The following is a 14,629-nucleotide window of genomic DNA, read 5'->3' on the forward strand; positions in this document are numbered from 1 at the left end:
TCAATCTGATACGGCAAGGCCAGCTGAGTCATTCTTTAGAACAACAACTAAGCAATGAGATGTGAGAATCATGCAGTCTAAAAACAAAAACAAACTGTTTATTAGCAGATCTCCAAAATATGGTACAAAAGGGAATTCCAAGGCATAGTCAAAACAGGCAGGGTTTGTAGGCAAGCAAGTAGTACATTCAGAAATAAGAAGTGTAACATTAATAAAATAACTCCATATAGTAGGTACATGATCAGGATAAGGTTCAGGGGGTCCCAAACCCCCTATTAGAGAGAAGAGGTGACTCAGGTCACCAGAACCATGGGTGCTGTCCAGAACCAACCAGGAGGATGGGGAGGGAACACGCCGGACTGGTATTAACTGTGAGAGAGAGAGAGAGAGAGAGAGAGAGAGAGAGAGAGAGAGAGAGAGAGAGAGAGAGAGCGAGAGAGAGAGAGAGAGAGAGAGAGAGCGAGAGAGAGAGAGAGAGAGAGGAGAGAGGGGGGGAGACGGTGAGAGGTGCAAGGGCAGTATGCAGTACAGGAACTAGTTACAGTAATTCAGTCTTCATTCCGGTATATCAGAGTTATCTCTGTTGTAATGCGAGAGAAATCTGGTAACCTACCTGGGCATCTTAGTGTCATATTCAGATTCCTGGCAAGAACATGATACCATGAAGATGGAAACAAGAGTTTGAGTCAGGCAGTGATTATTTTTGATCACACAAACAGGATGCAGGACGTGACAGTAGAACTCACTCTAGGAGGGAGAGGAGGAGCTTCTACAACTCTTGTTGTCAGATCAGGAACGTTTTCATAGGTCTGATCACAGTTTCTAGAATCTGTGTGTAAAAATCAAAACAATTTCACTCGGGATCAATCAAGTCAATCAAAATGTCTGTTTGTCTATTTATCTATCTATCAATCTCAAATGCATCTGTCTCTAATTTACCTATCTCTAATATACTGTATCTATCTTTTATCTCTTATCTATTTCGTATCTATCTATCTCTTATCTATTGTAGCAAAAAATGTTCTACGTCTTCAACCACTTCTCAAAGTTTGGAACAGCACTGGAACTCAGCAAAGTGTTTATTAGAATTCAGAGTGACAGAGATTCCAACAAACGTGAGCAAGATGTAATTTTTCTCCGGACATTTCTCTTATATATATTTTCCCAATTATTTTATGATTTTCTGCCATTGGTACAATACTTGTTGGTCACCGAATGCATTATGCATTCTTACCCTGCTGGTTTCCTTGTCCTAGGGGATTCAGATCAGGTGCTTTGTTTGCATAGAAAACTCTCCCATTTTTAGGCTTACTCTGGCCTTGAAAGCCAGCTGCTAGGTTCTGGGCATAGGACCATAAATGAGCCACATTAGATAGCTGGGTTTTCTATGACAGAAGCATATACTCATAGTCTTCTCTCGCACCCAGCCCCTAATCCAGATCTTTACATTTTGGCCTTACGTAACATCTTCTACGTTTCAGTGGCAATAATAATAAGTTAACAGCTTTGCATCTGGTTTTCAGTAATATAGCATATGCTAAAAAGAGGGGATTAAGAATTTTCAATCATATAAATCCATAATCATTACCCATCTTCATAATTACAATAGTGTGATGTTTTTTTCCACAATAGTATCCCTAATCTAGTTATCTCTAATCTATTTATCTCTCATCTATCCATATAAGGAGAAACACAGAGCCAGATCTTACCTGCACCTAAGGAGCCTTTAGTCTTGTTCCTGAACAACATAAAGAGTATGATTACATCTTCAATACACCAACCCGCACTGTCAAGCTGACAATCTGAGTGCTGCAGTACTTGAACGTTGTAAAATGTAAAATTATATATTACTAACAGAGTTTTCTAAACAAAAAATAAAAAAATAAAAAAAAACGGATAAAAAAGTAACTGTCATCATCTATTTTTGACTAACTTCAAACTTGCTTGCATCTCAAGCCCCCATCCCCGGCTCCTCAGCTTGAAGCAAAGGCCCCAACGGTTCTCAGGGGTTATGCATGTCTTTTTTGGCCTGATGATGGTGATTTTATTCCATTAACTCAGCTGTCTCGCCAGGTTTGTCTTCTCGTCCCAAACCATAGTTACTGTAATTTTGACTTGTTTTAAATAAGCACGTCCCAAACAAAGTAAGCTAACGTGATGAGCGTAAGTGTAAACTTACAGATGGGAGGTCAAGCCACAGTAGAGGCCCACAACTAAGACCACCACAACCAGGGTCACAGCTACAGCTATGCCAGCTGCTGCTCCTGGGCTCAACGCTGGGCTGGAGGGTCTATCTGTAACACACAGATACACACATCAACGCACGAACACACACAAATTCACACAGGTGCACACCCAAAGCATAAACAGAAACAAACACACACCCAAGCACATGCAAAAAAACACATACACACACTTGATCAAGCAGTCTTTAGCCAACAGTATTTTGAAGATGCATAACTCAGATAGCAGTAGTCCGGCTATTTCGGGTGTGGTTGTAATAAGACAAAGCAAGCTTCCAAACTACCTCCTATTGTCAGAGTGTGGGTCAAACTCTGAGTCACGTCATTAGTGGCAGTGCAGGTGTAGTCCCCACTGTCACTGCTCTCATCAATGATGTATATAACTTCATGGACGCCTGTTTCTACCCTTTCTAAACTGTGTAAACACAGTTTTGGTTCATATTATTACAGTAATATGCATTCTGGTTTAATGGTTTAGTGAACAGCATTTTCTAAACAACAGCCAAAACTTCCTAATGGTCAGGTTCATACTATTACAAACATAAATAGTAAAACTTATAGAATCAGTTGGTTGGGTGAATAACGTTTTGGGTGATCTGAAGCATGGAATCTTGATAGACCAACACATTCTGTTTGATACTGTAACGCACGTGTAACAATACTAGATAGAGGCAGACTAGGTTCGATAGAGTCTGTATCAAGTAACAGAATGTCAGAGCTGACAGTCCATACAGATCAAACACTGGTTCTGGACCAGCAGCCTCAGAGGTGTTGAAATGAACCATCGTGAACAGCGAGTCACGTAGAGAACTTTAGTTAGATTAGATTAGATTCAACTTTATTGTCATTGCACAGAGTTCAAGTACTGTAGGTTATTAACTAGGTTTGATGACTAATTGCTGTTGGACATGTATTTGCTTCTTTAACTTTACCTGTAACTTCCAATATGTAGACAGCTTGTTCACTGCGTCCAGTGATGTCATTGGATGCAGTGCAGTAGTAGGTGCCACTATCCTTGTATTGGATCTTCTCTATGATGAACACTTGTGACTGTCCAGGCCACTCTGTCCCATTGACCGTCCAGCTGTAGTTAGCGGCAGGTTTAGAATCAGTCAAGCAGGTTAAGGTTAACGTGTGTCCAACCTCTATTTTAGGACAACCCTCGATTGTGACACTATCAGGTCCATCTGCAACACAGATTCATGTAATGATGGGATTAGTATGGTTGGGTGGGTGGAAGTGTCTCTTACATGCAACTATTTTACCAGTATTTTACAGTACTGATCTTGGTTGTTCCATCTACTGCATATATAAACACACTAATACCAGTTTGATCCATTAGATCTTGTGAAAACACTGTCAAGGGTTACCTTGCTCTATTGTTTAGTTAGACTGGAATTGAACTAAAGTACAAACATGGAATCAGATGCATACACAAAAAAGTTTTGTATCCGATTACTTACAGTTTACAATCATATTGTATTTAGCATCTTGAGAGCTCACAAGGTTTCTGACTTGACACAGGTAAACACCATCGTCCTGTTTGTTCACAGGACTTATAGAGACTGTGCTGTTGTCCCCAGAGAAGCTGACTGTGTCACTGGGAGAGAGAGACACACCATCCTTCATCCACTCTCTGGTGCTGATGGAGCCAGCAGCAGCACAGGTCAGGTGGACAGACATCCCCTCTGTGATTGGCTGGCTTGATGGGTTAATGCTGACATCAGCTACTTTTTCTGTAGAAGGACAGAATACATGTTTAAAGGGTGTGAAGGAATGATAAATGTTTACATACTTGACACGTGGGATTATCTATCTCCCTATCTTTCTATCTACCTATCTACCATCTATCCATCCATCTTATAGTTTTTGGACACCACTCAGGAAATGGACACCTTTTTGTTGAACTGGTGCCTCTAATGGTTACTTCTTAGTTTCTAAAACTGTCTTCACTTTTCTGGAAAGGCTTTCCAATTGAAACATTGTTTCCATTCCACTTTGTGCATGGGGGCATCATCAAGTCAATAACAACAAGGGCTGTTTTCATGGTTTTGGGTTAGAGGCCTAAGTCACACTGGTGGAAATATTACTGTAGTGCCAAACTTTGTGGTAACAATTTTTTGGAAAGTTCATTTTTCTCTGCCTGGATACACAAAGTGAGGTCAATACAGAAATGTTTTGTCAAGTATGGTGTGAAAAAACTTGACTAGTCTGCACACATCCCTGACCTAAACACCATCAAACACATCGGAGATCATTTCTATCTCCACTTTCAACAATCCGGTGTCATTTGCTCAACCATTTATTGATATTGGCAATATAGTGAGTGTAAGTTCTGCACTGTGGCTATGGGTCTTTTCCACAATGCCAGTTTCCACAGTCAAACATCTCCCACTTGCCCCATACAGTGATGATTGATGGCTCAGATGACACATATCTCAGTGTTCTGGTGTTAAAGGCCTGACAGATGTAACTCCCACTGTGACTGGTCTGAATGTTCACCAGTTGGAGCTCTGGTCCCTCATTGGACAGCTGTGTTCCATTCAGGAACCAGTGATACTGAGCAACAGGCTTGGAGTGAGCGGAGCAGGACAGACTGAGGGCTGACCCTGCAACATACAGTCCACCTGGAGGATTCACCTCCATCACTGTGTCCTCAGGACCATCTGCAATGCAGAGTGTCAGTCAAACAGCAGCACTAGAGAGGGAAGCTCTGCCATTAGCAATAAGAGGCCCAGCCCCAATGACACGTCTAAGAGGTGTCCATTGATTTCAGTGTGAGAGAACAGCTACAGTATTTAGGCATAACAGCAACCTATAAGCAATCATACTGTGAGAAATCATACAAATGTGCTATGAACACAGGAAGTGCACTAGTCAACAGCATGATAAAGTACTACTGTATATCTACAGGAGAAACACCCTTGACAAAACTGTCCACATGTCAGGTTGCCACATTAAAATCACCAGAAAGCCTTTGCCATCATGCACATAATAGGTATATATGATGACTCACAGTAGATGGTTATGTTAAAAGGCTGGCTGATGTCATTACTGACACGGTTGGTCACATTGTATGTCCAAGGACCCTGGTCATAGCGGGTCACATTGACTATGGTGAGAGTTGAGCCTCCATCACCAAGCTGGACATTGTCGCTGGCTGTGACCTCAGAGCTGCCATTCAGCCAATGGTAGGAGGGGGAGGAGCCAGAGGAGGAGCAGGACAGACTGACAGAGCTGTTGAACTCCACTACATCTGAGGCTTTAATTACAATATTGGAGACTTGCTCTGTGGGTTAAAACAATAATCACTTTTACTTTGCTCAGGAGACCATTTTACAAACTGTAGTGCTTATCTAGATGTCCTTCTGTATATGTTCATCAATTCAACTGGATTCTCTCAGGGGCAAGAAGACTTTAGTGATACTGAATAATGTGTGTTTGGAACCAACAAGTACTTGGTCTAGTTCTCCAAACACACCACAGAACTTCAATAACTTCTCCTTGTCACCCCTCCAGCACAACAACTCCCAAATCCTTCAATCAGTCTTCCCTCACAGCACTCACACTGTAAGCAATGTAGAAGGCAATCAGTGTCTGTCCTCAATAATCATTCTAATATCATATGGCTCGCTTTAACGTATACAAACTGTTGATGAGCCTTGCAATAGTGACATCATTTACAAGATCTTCTTACAGAGTACTCACCCAGCACCTGCAGCACAGTACTTCCGGGTTTGTTTGTTGGAGCAGCTACGGCCACTGTATACGTTCCATAGTCTTTCAAGGTTAGATTCTTGAGCTCCAGAGATCCAGTGAACATGTCCAGAGTGACTCTGCCTTGATACGCTGGTGAAACATTATTTACACCACTAATATTAGATAGTATATCGTTAGTAGTATTTACCGTCCAGAATATCGCAGCAGCGGGTGTGCTTGTTGCTATAATGTTTGTAGTGAATATCGCTTTCCCTTCTACTGCTCCATACAGAGTGTCTGGCAAAATTCCATATCCATAACACAACCCTGGAGGAGACAAAAAGTTATTTTAAATTATTAGTAACATGCATTCTGGTTTAATACGTTCACAGCATTTGCTAAACAACAGCCAGAACTTCCTAAAGGTCAGGTTCATCATACTATTACAATCATTTGTAGTAAAACCTAATAAAATCATTTGGTTGGGTGAGTTACATTTTAGGTTATCTGAAGCATGGACCCTTGATAGACCCTTGATGAGCCAGCTGTTCATGATGGTTCATATCAACACCTCTGGGCTCGAGCCCAGAGGTGTTGATATGAACCATCATGAACAGCGAGTCACGTAGTGAACTTTAGTTAAGAGCCAGTAATGGTTGAACAGTACAGTTCGCTGAATAAAAAGGCTCAGTTAACAAAATGAAGTTGTTTCCATTCATTTAACCACCAGATTGTATTAAACTGCTATAAAGAGGTAATATTCTGTTTAAAGTATATGTGTCATTTTTTAAGCAATTTCAAACAAACAAATACCAGTCTTACCTATAAGGGTTAAAAATGTTGTAAGTGTACGGTAATAATGAGGAGAATCCATTCCATACGTTGAACTGAAAACATGAAAAGCTGAAAGCTGAAAACCCTGATGACTAAACCTGAGCCAGTCGTCCCAATAAGCAGCTGAAAGTTACTGAAGACTGATAGGTCTACCGCAACACACTCCAAAGGCTGAACTGAACAGATAATCCTTGGCACCAAGATAATTGACCCAATTTTCAAAACCTGCTCTCAACCTTTGTAGAAAGATGTACACTGCCACCTAGTGTATTTCATGATGTAGTGCACTCTGTAGATCTGTGTACCATGCACAAGTGGCTGATTATCTGGGGATATTTGGAGAAGTTCCTCACTGTCATGGCAAAGTACAATTTGAGGCGAGGCTCAATGTGGGCTCATAATTGGCATCGTATGAAGCTGAAATGTGGCAGCTGTATGGCTGTGCCGTGTTGACTGTTCACAAAACTCCTTATACCTTTAAATACACACACAAACTGTCTTGCTACATGTTCAGTTAATGGGTTAGGTTTGAACACCACAAAATAATGGAAAACAATAACTTCATACTTATATTTTATCTATGGTATTTTATATTGTTTTCATATGTATTATAACAGAATAATTTCCATAAAATATAGAATCTGTGATTAGTAAATATATGTTGACAACATAGCACTAGAGTACAGAAATCCTTGGAAATCCCCCCCAAAAATTATGCATAGTTCAGTGTAGAGAAAGATGTTGGAAGCAGCTACAGTTATGTATACTGTACATTAGCTTCACACACACTTTTAACTGAAGTCATACTTCAACAACAGTTTTATGTCCCTTATGTAATATAATAATTCATATCACTGCTGAAGTGAACATAAGTATGTTATAAAACCTCAACGACTGATCAATGACTGTAATGCGATCCTTGTGTGACATCTTGTTTCATTGTTATAAGAGTGCATCAAAGTAGACACCAGATGAACTATTTTTCATTTGGCCTCCTGAATAGGTTTAGCAGTTATTTCACAGCTTTGTAATATCCTGTTTGTATTTTGCAGTTCAATTGTTCCATATTATGTGAAGATGTAGTCAGTTGTCAAAACCGGGCTTATCTTCAATCTGACACTGAAAGACCAGCTGAGTCATTCTATACAACGACAACTTGGCAATGAGATGTGAGAATCATGAAGTCTCATGTTTTTCTCACCAAAGATCCCAGTAGAGTAGGTGTTGAATAGTGGACACCAAGTCACAGTGTTGCCCTGCACATTTTGAACTTCTCAACATTTACTTTTTCACAGTACTAGTCTACACACATGTTATTAGCCAGCCACAATGACAACCTCTGGTAAAAATCCATGATCCATACCTGAGTACATGAGTACCCACATGTACATCCATGACAGTACAATGTTAGAATACATTATTACAGTCAAATGTTTTGTTCATACAAAATATGGCCTAAACATTTACCAAATAAGCGCAGTTAGTTCAGACAGGGCAATCGGGCAGCGCACGTCATCCATTTATCGGAGACGTAAGGCGTCTTACTCCACCTTCCTTTCCTCCACCCACTACCACAACCATGTTATCAGCGCATATCCATTGGGCCACGTCCGATAAGGCGTCTTTAAAAGACGCACGGATACGCACACACACACATACACACACACTCAGCCATTTGTTGTATGATCAGTGCTGCTGCCACCCTCCACCGTCCCCTTCTCCCCCATGCTGTCTGTATGTCTATCCATCAGGAGGATTATATCTCTATTGCTCCCTGCCTCACATGTCATGTATGTATGTGTTGCATCGAGGAGGCAGGGAGTGCTTCCCTTAGATCATCCACTCCGCCAAAGTCAATCTACATGTCCATGTCATGTGACAATAAATGCTCAAATGTAATACGTGATTGTCTTGACTGAACTTATGTAAAAATAGTGTATTATCAACTTTTGTTGAAAGTAGTAGTTCCCAAAACAAAGACTTTTATTATGAAATATCATTTGAATGGTCTACATGCATTGGTGATGAAAGACTTAAGACAGCAAATGATTTATGAGGATGGCTCAGATTTCTCAAACCACAAGAATTCCCATAAAGTCCTCACACATATGCAAGTTCCAGGTCCATTGAATCATGGGCAGAGCCAGGGACCATCTAAGTCAGGGGTCAGGATATTTACACCAAAATATGGAACAAAAGGGAATTCCAAGGCATAGTCAACAGGCAGGGTTTGTAGGCAAGCAAGTAGTACATTCAGATATAAGGAGCGTAACATTAGTAAATTAACTCCATATAGTAGGTACATGTTCAGGATAAGGTTCAGGGGGTCCGAAACCCCCTATTAGAGAGAAGAGGTGACTCAGGTCACCAGAACCATGGGTGCTGTCCAGAACCAACCAGGAGGATGGGGAGGGAACACGCCGGACTGTATTAACTGGGAGAGAGAGAGAGAGAGAGAGAGAGAGAGAGAGATAGAGAGAGAGAGAGAGAGAGAGAGAGAGAGAGAGAGAGAGAGAGAGAGAGAGAGATAGAGAGAGAAAGAGAGAGAGAGAGAGAGAGAGAGAGAGAGAGAGAAAGAGAGAGAGAGAGAGAGAGAGAGAGAGAGAGAGAGAGAGAGAGAGAGAGAGAGATAGATAGAGAGAGAAAGAGAGAGAGAGAGAGAGAGAGAGAGAGAGAGAGAGAGAGAGAGAGAGAGAGAGAGAGAGAAAGAGAGGTGAAGAGGGTGAGGGGTGCAAGGGCAGTATGCAGTGCAGGAACTAGGTACAGTAATTTATTCTCCAGGTTCATTCCGGTATATCAGAGTTATCTCTGTTGCTATGCGAGAGAAATCTGGTAACCTACCTGTGCATCTCATATTCAGACTCCTGGCAAGGACGTGAGACCATAAAGAGGAAACAAGAGTTTTAGTCAGGCAGTGATTATTATTGATCGCACAAACAGGATGCAGGAGGTGACAGTAGAACTCACTCTAGGCAGGACAGGAGGAGTGTCTACAACTCTTCTTGTCAGACCTGGAACGTTTTCATAGATCTGATCACAGTTTCTAAAATCTGTGTGTAGAAAACAAAACAATTTCCGTCCCGGGATCAATCAAATCAACCAATCTATCTATCTATCAGTCTGTCTATCTATCTATCCATCTGTCTGTCTGTCTGTCTGTCTGTCTGTCTGTCTGTCTGTCTGTCTCTGTATATCTATCTAATCTATCTATCTCTAATCTATGGATCTGTAAAGGGTGATGTGGGGGACTACAAGTCTCACCTGGGGTATTCTTCCTCTCTTGGGGATCTCTGCTGGTTTTGATTGTGGGTTCATGTGACCTGAACTGAATGTTATCATGCCCTCTGTCATGGCTGGCTTGGTTCTGCTGGGTGTGTTTCATCTCTGTGTGTCTACCTGTGGAGGATCAGAGACAGGCAGAGAAGATATACCCAGTACCTGCTGAGAGATGTGAACTCTCACAAACACCTGCAGTCACAGCATTGCCTCTTTAGTTTCATACATCATGAATAAGAGAGCAGACAACTCTGTTATTACAGTCATCTTGCTCTCATATAAGGAGACGCACAGAGCCAGATCTTACCTGTGCCTAAGGAGCCTTTAGTCTTGTTCCTGAACAACATAAAGAGTATGATTACATCATCAATACACCAAGCCTCACTGTCAAACTGACAATCTGAGTGCTGCAGTACTTGAATGTTAAACGTAAAGTTACTGTGTCAAATTAACAAAGCTTTCTTAACAAAAAAAACGCTATCATTGACTGAAGTGACAGATAAAAAAGTAACTGTCTGTCACCATCTATTTTTGATGGCCAGGTTTGTCTTCTCTGGCCAGGTTTGTCTTCTCGTCCAAATCCACAGTTCATTTTGACTCCATTTAGGTTTAAATAAGCACGTCCCAAACAAAGTAAGCTAACGTGATGAGCGTAAGTGTAAACTTACAGATGGGAGGTCAGGCCACAGTAGAGGCCCACAACTAAGACCACCACAACCAGGGTCACAGCTACAGCTATGCCAGCTGCTGCTCCTGGGCTCAACGCTGGGCTGGAGGGTCTATCTGTAACACACACACACATACACACATCAACGCACAAACACACACAAATTAACATAGGTGCACACCCAAAGCATAAACAGAAACACACACACACACACCCAAGCACAATCAAAAAAACACATACACACACTTGATCGAGCAAAATCTTTAGCCAACAGTATTTTGAAGATGCAGGACTCAGATAGCAGTAGTCCAGCTATTTCGGGTGTGGTTGTGATAAGACAAAGCAAGCTTCCAAACTACCTCCTATGATCAGAGTGTGGGTCAAACTCTGAGTCCGGCCGGTCACGTCATTAGAGGCAGTGCAGGTGTAGTCCCCACTGTCATTGTGACTGGTCTTATAAATGACGTATCCGACTTCCTGGACGTCTGTTTTTACCCCTTTGAAGAGCCAGGTGAAGTTGGCAGGTGGCACCGACTTGAGATCACAGTACAGGAGAGTGGTGGTGCCAACCTCAGCTATCTCTGGTGCCAGTATGGACATGATCTCTGGTCCGACTGACAACACAGGGAGAACAGAACATCTAAGTGGAGCATCAGTCTGCATTGTGATAAACTGTAGCACAGATTCAGGCAATTCATGGAAATCAGTTCAGTGCAGAATCTCAGTCAAACAGCAGCACTAGAGATTTAAGCCCTACCATTAGGAATAATAAATAGTACCAAGATCATACTGTAAGAAATCAAATCAAGTGCTAAAGGAAGTGCAGTAATCAACAGCACGATGAAGTACTACTGTATAACTAAAGGAGAAACACCCTTGACAAAACTGTCCTCATGTCAGGTTGCCACATTAAAATCACCAGAAATGTATTTGCCATCATGCACATAATAGGTATATATGATGACTCACAGTAGATGGTTATGTTAAAAGGCTGGCTGATGTCATTACTGACACGGTTGGTCACATTGCATCTCCAAGGACCCTGGTCATAGCGGGTCACATTGACTATGGTGAGAGTGGAGCCTCCATCACCAAGCTGGATATTGTCACTGGCTGTGACCTCAGAGCTGCCATTCAGCCAATGGTAGGAGGGGGAGGAGCCAGAGGAGGAGCAGGACAGACTGACAGAGCTGTTGAACTCCACTACATCTGAGACACTGGCTTTAATTACAACATTGGTGACTGGCTCTGTGGGTTAAAACAAAATAATAACTTTTACTTTGCTAAGGAGACCATTTTACAAACTGTAGAGCTGGTTTAGATATCTTTCTGTATGTTTTCATCAACTCAACTGGATACTTTCAGAGGCAAGAGACTTTAGTGATACTGAATGATGTGTGTTTGGAACCAACAAGTACTTGGTCTAGTTCTCCAAACACACCACAGAACTTCAATGTCTTCTCCTCGTCGCCCCTCCAGCACAACATCTCCCAAATCCTTAATCAGTCTTCCCTCACAGCACTCACACTGTAAGCAACGTTGGTATCTGTGTCTCCCCTCAATAATCATTCTAATATCATATGGCTCGCTTTAACGTATACAAACTGTTGATTAACCTTGCAATAGTGACATCATTTACAAGATATTGTTACAGAGAACTCACCCAGCACCTGCAGCATTGTACTTCCGACCTGTATTGTTCCTTCCTTTTGAATTCTAATTGCATATGTTCCACTGTCTTTCCAGGCCAGTTTCCTGAGCTCCAGAGATCCAGTGATATTGTCCAGAGTGACTCTGCCTTGATACGCTGGGGAAACAGTCATTTTATCATTTAAGAAAGTTAGTATATCAATAGTATTATTTACTGTCCAGGTTATCAGAGTAGCGGGTGTGCTTGTTGCATTGAGGTTGGTAGTGAATTTCACATTCCCTTCTACTGCTCCATATTCAGTGTCTGGCAAAACTCCAGAACACAACCCTGGAAGAGACAAACACAGTTTTAGTTTATATGATTACTTTCATGCATTCTGGTTTAATCATATGTGGATACATTTAAGTTGAGTGAAACCATTAAGATTTGAGCTATTTTCATCAAAGTGCACAGCATTAGCTAAACAACAGCCACAACTTCCTAATGGTCAGATTGATCGTACTTCAACCATATTACAAACATTCATAATAAAACTATCAAATCAGTTGGTTGGGTGGTTGCGTTTTGGGCGATTTGAAGCATGGACCCTTGATAGACCGACACATTCTGTTTGATACTGTAACAATACGTGTAACAATACTGATAGAGGCAGACTGGGTTCAATAGTCTGTATCAAGTAACAGAATGTCAGAGCTGACAGTCCATACAGATCAAACACTGGTTCTGGACCAGCAGCCTCAGAGGTGTTGAAATCAACCATCATGAACAGCGAGTCACGTAGTGAACTTTAGTTAGTGGTTGAACAGTACAGTTCACTTGATAAAAATGCTCATGTAGTCAACAAACTAAAGTTGTTTCCATTAATTTGACCACCAGATTGTATTAAACCACTATACAGAGCCAATATTATGTTTAAAGTATATTTATATTTAAAGAAATTTAAAGTAAATAAATACCTAAATTCTTACCTAGAAGGGTTATAAATATTGCAAGTGTATGGTAATAATGAGAAGAATACATTCCATATGTTAAACTCCAGAACACATGAAAAGCTGAGCCCTAATCACTAAACCTGAGCCAGTCGTCCCAATAAACAGCTGAAAGTTACTGAAGATTACCAAAGGTCTATCTCAACACACTCCAAACCCTGAACTGAACAGATAATCTTTATCAACAAGATAACTGACCCAAAAACCTGCACTCAACCTTAGTAGAAAGATGTACACTGCCACCTAGTGGCTTTTATACTGTACTGCACTCTACAGAACTGCACATGACACAGGTGTCAATGGAGGAGAATTGGAGAACCTTGCACTGTTATATACTGCACATCCCTGGGTTTTACATCAAGCAAGTGCTAACTATAGTGATTAACTATTCAGCTAATTGTTATTTGATTAGAACAATTTATATGTAGTATATGAGAGAGCACATTATGTCAAATACAATCTTTATTTCTGTCTATATCAACTGGAAATATATATGCAGTAGACCGCAGATGCAAAACAGTCATTTTAAAGTCAAATGAGTTTCCTGGGAGTTTTTCCTCTTCCTTGAGGGTTCAGATTGGTTGAGGGCCAATTCCATGGATTTATGTGAAGCCCTATGTGAGATAAAAATATTTAAAAAACAGTAAAAAGAGCCATACAAATAACATTTGAATTTCAGATGTGCGTGTGGATCAGTGTTTGTTATCAAAGAAAGAAAAAGACACTCATCCTGTGTTAGTCTCCTAAAGCTCTGACATGTGAAGAGGTCTCTCTTTAAACCATTGATCAGTTAACAACAATTAAAGATCATTATTACTTTATTACTTTTATACTGTTGGAAATGTTCTGAATACAATAAACAATGTTTGACCTATACCTTGCTATGTTAAGAACATAGCACATAATGCTTACCTATGTCCAGGAGAGAAATATGCCTATCTATTAAATATGTAATGTTTCCTGTATCATAAATAAACTGTAATAATGCTGTTTTCTTATACCTGCATAGCCATAAGTTAGTTATTTGTAAGATGTGACGAGGAAAGGCCTGTGTCACTACTGTAGGTTAGAGGTCACAATACTGCCAAAGTGTATAATGCCACGCAACTTTGAATGAGGAAAATAGAAGGAGGACATTTCTGGGAGCCCTATCTAAAGACCTAAACAAAAGCTATCTAGCATACAGTGTCCTTTTCCTGTGCCTGCGAAGGCTATGCTAATCATCTTGTATCCTCCCATATTGTGATACCATATACTCCCTTGATTTCCT

At 40.9% G+C, this 14,629-nt stretch overlaps 2 protein-coding genes and 2 long non-coding RNA genes across 4 annotated transcripts; all 4 read right to left on the minus strand.

The window, feature by feature from the left end:
- Positions 1–73: 73 nt before the first annotated feature.
- On the minus strand, positions 74–1,961 carry LOC146301442 (uncharacterized). Its single transcript, XR_014724770.1, has 4 exons — positions 1,710–1,961; positions 747–829; positions 614–642; positions 74–369 (listed from the first exon to the last, which is right to left on the minus strand). It is a non-coding gene; the product is annotated as an uncharacterized LOC146301442 (long non-coding RNA).
- A 214-nt stretch (positions 1,962–2,175) lies between these two features.
- LOC146301443 (cell adhesion molecule CEACAM5-like) lies at positions 2,176–6,816 on the minus strand. Its single transcript, XM_084669165.1, has 7 exons — positions 6,765–6,816; positions 5,952–6,269; positions 5,260–5,532; positions 4,643–4,909; positions 3,707–3,979; positions 3,176–3,430; positions 2,176–2,294 (listed from the first exon to the last, which is right to left on the minus strand). The coding sequence occupies exons 1-7, from the start codon at positions 6,814–6,816 to the stop codon at positions 2,176–2,178; spliced, it is 1,557 nt and encodes a 518-aa protein (XP_084525291.1).
- Positions 6,817–9,623: 2,807 nt separating this feature from the next.
- Positions 9,624–10,171, minus strand: LOC146301444 (uncharacterized). The gene is made up of 3 exons (XR_014724774.1): positions 10,038–10,171; positions 9,744–9,826; positions 9,624–9,640 (listed from the first exon to the last, which is right to left on the minus strand). It is a non-coding gene; the product is annotated as an uncharacterized LOC146301444 (long non-coding RNA).
- An 11-nt stretch (positions 10,172–10,182) lies between these two features.
- LOC146301445 (cell adhesion molecule CEACAM2-like) lies at positions 10,183–13,499 on the minus strand. Its single transcript, XM_084669166.1, has 7 exons — positions 13,339–13,499; positions 12,383–12,697; positions 11,689–11,967; positions 11,079–11,333; positions 10,721–10,835; positions 10,360–10,388; positions 10,183–10,214 (listed from the first exon to the last, which is right to left on the minus strand). The coding sequence occupies exons 1-7, from the start codon at positions 13,388–13,390 to the stop codon at positions 10,183–10,185; spliced, it is 1,077 nt and encodes a 358-aa protein (XP_084525292.1). The 5' UTR covers positions 13,391–13,499.
- Between the last annotated feature and the right edge of the window lie 1,130 nt (positions 13,500–14,629).

Source organism: Hypomesus nipponensis, chromosome 2 (assembly GCF_054491055.1).
Source record: "Hypomesus nipponensis isolate SF chromosome 2, ASM5449105v1, whole genome shotgun sequence".
Classification (NCBI taxonomy): Eukaryota; Metazoa; Chordata; class Actinopteri; order Osmeriformes; family Osmeridae; genus Hypomesus; species Hypomesus nipponensis.

Bases quoted from the DNA above. Each gene is read 5' to 3' on its own strand.
- LOC146301445 (XM_084669166.1), bottom strand. From the start codon at position 13,390: ATGTATTCTTCTCATTATTACCATACACTTGCAATATTTATAACCCTT. The intron at 11,968-12,382 runs GTGAGTTCTCTG...TTTAACCCACAG, and splicing joins TACAATGCTGCAGGTGCTGG to AGCCAGTCACCAATGTTGTA. The intron at 11,334-11,688 runs GTGAGTCATCAT...CTGTGTTGTCAG, and splicing joins TTTTAACATAACCATCTACT to TCGGACCAGAGATCATGTCC.
- LOC146301443 (XM_084669165.1), bottom strand. From the start codon at position 6,816: ATGGATTCTCCTCATTATTACCGTACACTTACAACATTTTTAACCCTT. The intron at 5,533-5,951 runs GTGAGTACTCTG...TTTAACCCACAG, and splicing joins TACTGTGCTGCAGGTGCTGG to AGCAAGTCTCCAATATTGTA. The intron at 3,980-4,642 runs GCAAGTGGGAGA...GTCCTTCTACAG, and splicing joins ATCAATCATCACTGTATGGG to AAAAAGTAGCTGATGTCAGC.